General features: G+C 42.6%; 1 protein-coding gene across 1 annotated transcript in view; it reads left to right on the top strand.

Annotated features, from left to right (window-relative positions):
* Positions 1-2,685, top strand: part of LOC102440550 (coiled-coil domain-containing protein 170) — a 97,178-nt gene that overhangs the window by 6,114 nt on the left and 88,379 nt on the right. Inside the window, 1 exon segment of the mRNA XM_023743643.1 lies at positions 237-402. Within this exon segment, the coding sequence (XP_023599411.1) occupies positions 237-402 (166 nt within the window).

Raw genomic sequence — 2,685 nt, 5'->3', positions numbered from 1 at the left:
CACCGGGGATCGAGCCTGCAACCTGGGCATGTGCCCTGACCGGGAATTGAACCTGAGCCTTTTTGGTGCGTGGGACGACACTCAACCACTGAGCCACTCCGGCTGGACAGTTATCTGTCATTTTTGAGACCAAATGCTACTATTCTCTTTCCTTTAAAGAATGCAATTACTCAAACGTATGGGAAAAAGATGCGGAGTTCTATAAATGTTTCACTTATGTTTCTCTCTCACTTTAGTCCACCAATTGATGACTTTGATGTATTTAAAGAATCAAAAGAACAAAACTTCTTCGAGTCACAGGAATCCATCATGGCTTTATGTATTCACCTGCGAGAGCTGATGCAAATAATTGAGCACCTGGATGAAAATCAGTTGAAAAATGAGTTTTTTAAACTTCTTCAGGTAAATGTGATCATTCATCTCCTGAGTATATTTGTTGAGTTAAATAGTTAAAAAACAGACTGGTACACATTTAACAACAAAACCCGGATATACATTGTCATTTTAGTTATCATTGATCATTTATCATTTTAGTAGTAGTGTTATACAAGAGATGACAATCCATTTAAGCTCTGAAAATGGGTTTTGCGATCTCTTCTACTGCACCTGCCGGTGATGTTCGCGGCTTCATAGGTTCTGTCATTCTTGAGAGAATACTTCACAGTCGTTTGGTTGGCCCAGCCTGGCTTGGGCTTCAGTGTCTGCTTTGTCGCTTATTTGTGATTGGACCCGAGCAAGTTACTTAATTTCTCTGACCTGTAGTTTCTGTGTCTGTTCAATGACGGTGGTATTGAACACCTCATAATTTGATGTGAGGAACTGGATTCATTCACGTGAGTACTGCGCAGAGTCTGGAACACAGAATGTGCTGTCGTCATCATCAGGTAGAAACTGTCCTATTTAATACAGTCTCATTACACTTCTTCATCAAGCTTGTATAAGTTTAGTTTTAAATTCTCATTCAAGACATCCTTACATTTATATACGAGGTTCGGAGCGGTTTGGAAATGTGTAGTTGTACGCAGTAGTTCCCCAGCCCTGACTGCCTAGGAAAAGTTAGAAACATTTCCAGAAGGAGATGTCAGAAAATGTTATGAAGAGAAATAACGCAGGGAAGGGGCCCGGGAGTGTTGGGGGAGGGAGGCCATATTGAGTCAGGAAGGACCTGCTGAGACCGTGCCCTGGGGGAAAGGCCTGAAGCGGGTGAAGCAGCAGATCACAGGCATGTCTGGGGTGGAGACTGTCAGGTGTGAGAACCCGAGAGGGAATTCTGTAGGAAATGAGAGAGGTAAGAGGAGGGGCTGGCAGGGCCACAGAAGGCAGGTTTGATTCCTAGAACGAAATGGGAAGCTATTAGAGGGTTTGGATCAGAGGATTAACATTAAATGACTTATTTCAAGGATTACTTCTGAAAACAGACCAAAGGGGCTCAGGGTAGAACCTGGGAGATCTGTTATTAAAATGACTCAGGTCCACGTTGGTAGCATCAGAGGTGTTAAATCTCTCAAGATTCTGAATATACTTGGAAAGTAGAGGCTCCAGACAGGTTGTGGGATGTGGAACTTGTAGGGCGAGCGGAGCAAGCTGAGTGATGAAGAGGGAAAGGTCAGGGTATTGTTAACTAGTAAACCCAATTATCTTGTCTCCTCTGAACTATCCTTTATGCTTAGCTTAGAATTAAGAGAAGAAAAGCAGCACGTTACTCATTATCTATAGCTCGGTCATTCTTTCACAGCCTTTGAATATAATACGTTTTTCGTCCCATAAGTATAATAAGTTGTGAGAAGGAGGAGTACCAATCTGTTTTCTGTCACCTGCTTCGGCCACTACCCAAAATTGCTGCTCTGCTCCCCAGTAAAGGAGCCAAACCTGCCCCTGTCACTGTTTGTGAGCACCAGCAGGTTAACTTCCTGCAAGGAGCTCCCAGCTGTTTTAGTCTGTGGGAATATTGATCTGTTCTTAAAACCATAAAACTCCACCCCTGCCCACACAAACACTGCAGTGTCTACTCTATCAAACATTGTTCTCGATGGCAGGCATGTAATGGTGAGAAAACAGACCAATCCTTGCTGGCATAGAACTTGTAGTCTTGAGGGAATATAGACAATCAAATAAGGGCACAAATCAATATAGACTTAATCACAGACTGGAAATATGCAGGAGGCCAACAGAGACCCTGACCTCAGCTGGGGAGGGCCACCATCTACACCAGTGCATGTTTCTTTATCAGAGTTGGACTTAGATCTAAAATAATATATGTGTGTAGGTGTGTGTGTGTGTGTATACACATTTAATCCTTTGAAAATAGTATTCTTGGTTGAAACATGCATTTTCCTCTTATTTTGAATCATACAAGAGTAGAATCTGTTTTGGCTACTATTTACTGAGTACTTCTATGTGCCAGCTATTGGATACATTGCTAACACCCGTTATGTCAATTCTCGAAATAACTCTATGAGGTAAATACTCTTTTTATCTCATTTTTCAGTTGCATAAGCTGAGCCTTGGCGGGGGTGGGGTGGGAGTGTCTGTACTTACCAGTGGTTGTTAATTGGAAATGCAGGGACCTGAGCCCAGGTTGCCTGCTTCCAGAGCCTGCACTCCTACACACGTACTTTTAGTTATGGCTTTAGAAAAGAAGGTTATATGCCATTTCCCACAAAATAAGCTTGAGTATTGTTTCAG

Source organism: Myotis lucifugus, unplaced genomic scaffold (assembly GCF_000147115.1).
Source record: "Myotis lucifugus unplaced genomic scaffold, Myoluc2.0 scaffold_405, whole genome shotgun sequence".
In the NCBI taxonomy this organism is placed as follows: Eukaryota; Metazoa; Chordata; class Mammalia; order Chiroptera; family Vespertilionidae; genus Myotis; species Myotis lucifugus.
Note: the sequence above shows the minus strand (reverse complement) of the source record. Positions and strands in the feature narration are given on the sequence as shown.